Source organism: Apaloderma vittatum, unplaced genomic scaffold (genome assembly GCF_000703405.1).
Source record: "Apaloderma vittatum isolate BGI_N311 unplaced genomic scaffold, ASM70340v1 scaffold22796, whole genome shotgun sequence".
Lineage (NCBI taxonomy): Eukaryota > Metazoa > Chordata > Aves > Trogoniformes > Trogonidae > Apaloderma > Apaloderma vittatum.
Genome location: NW_009720414.1, coordinates 1746 through 1988, shown reverse-complemented (window position 1 = coordinate 1988; position 243 = coordinate 1746). Strand labels below are relative to the sequence as shown.

Genomic DNA, 243 nt, shown 5'->3' with positions numbered 1-243 from the left:
GCTCTCTTCTTCCTCCTCTTTGCCAGGTCCCCGGGAAGATGGACGAGAACGGGTTTGTGGCCGTGACCAGCACCAACGCTGCCAAGATCTTCAACTGCTACCCCAGGAAGGGGCGCGTCGCCGTGGGTGCCGACGCCGACTTGGTGGTGTGGAACCCCAAGGCTACTAAAATCATCTCGGCAAAAACCCACAATTTGGTAAAATATTTTAAAAATTATTTTTCTCGAGCTGTTTTTAGAAGCA

General features: G+C 51.4%; 1 protein-coding gene across 1 annotated transcript in view; it reads left to right on the top strand.

The window, feature by feature from the left end:
• The window catches only part of LOC104275144 (dihydropyrimidinase-related protein 4-like), a gene marked incomplete at both ends in the record, with an annotated part of 11352 nt that overhangs the window by 9412 nt on the left and 1697 nt on the right, over window positions 1-243 (top strand). The window contains one exon of the mRNA XM_009871015.1: window positions 27-197. Coding sequence (XP_009869317.1) covers window positions 27-197 — 171 coding nt within the window. The remainder of the gene's footprint in view (window positions 1-26; window positions 198-243) is intronic.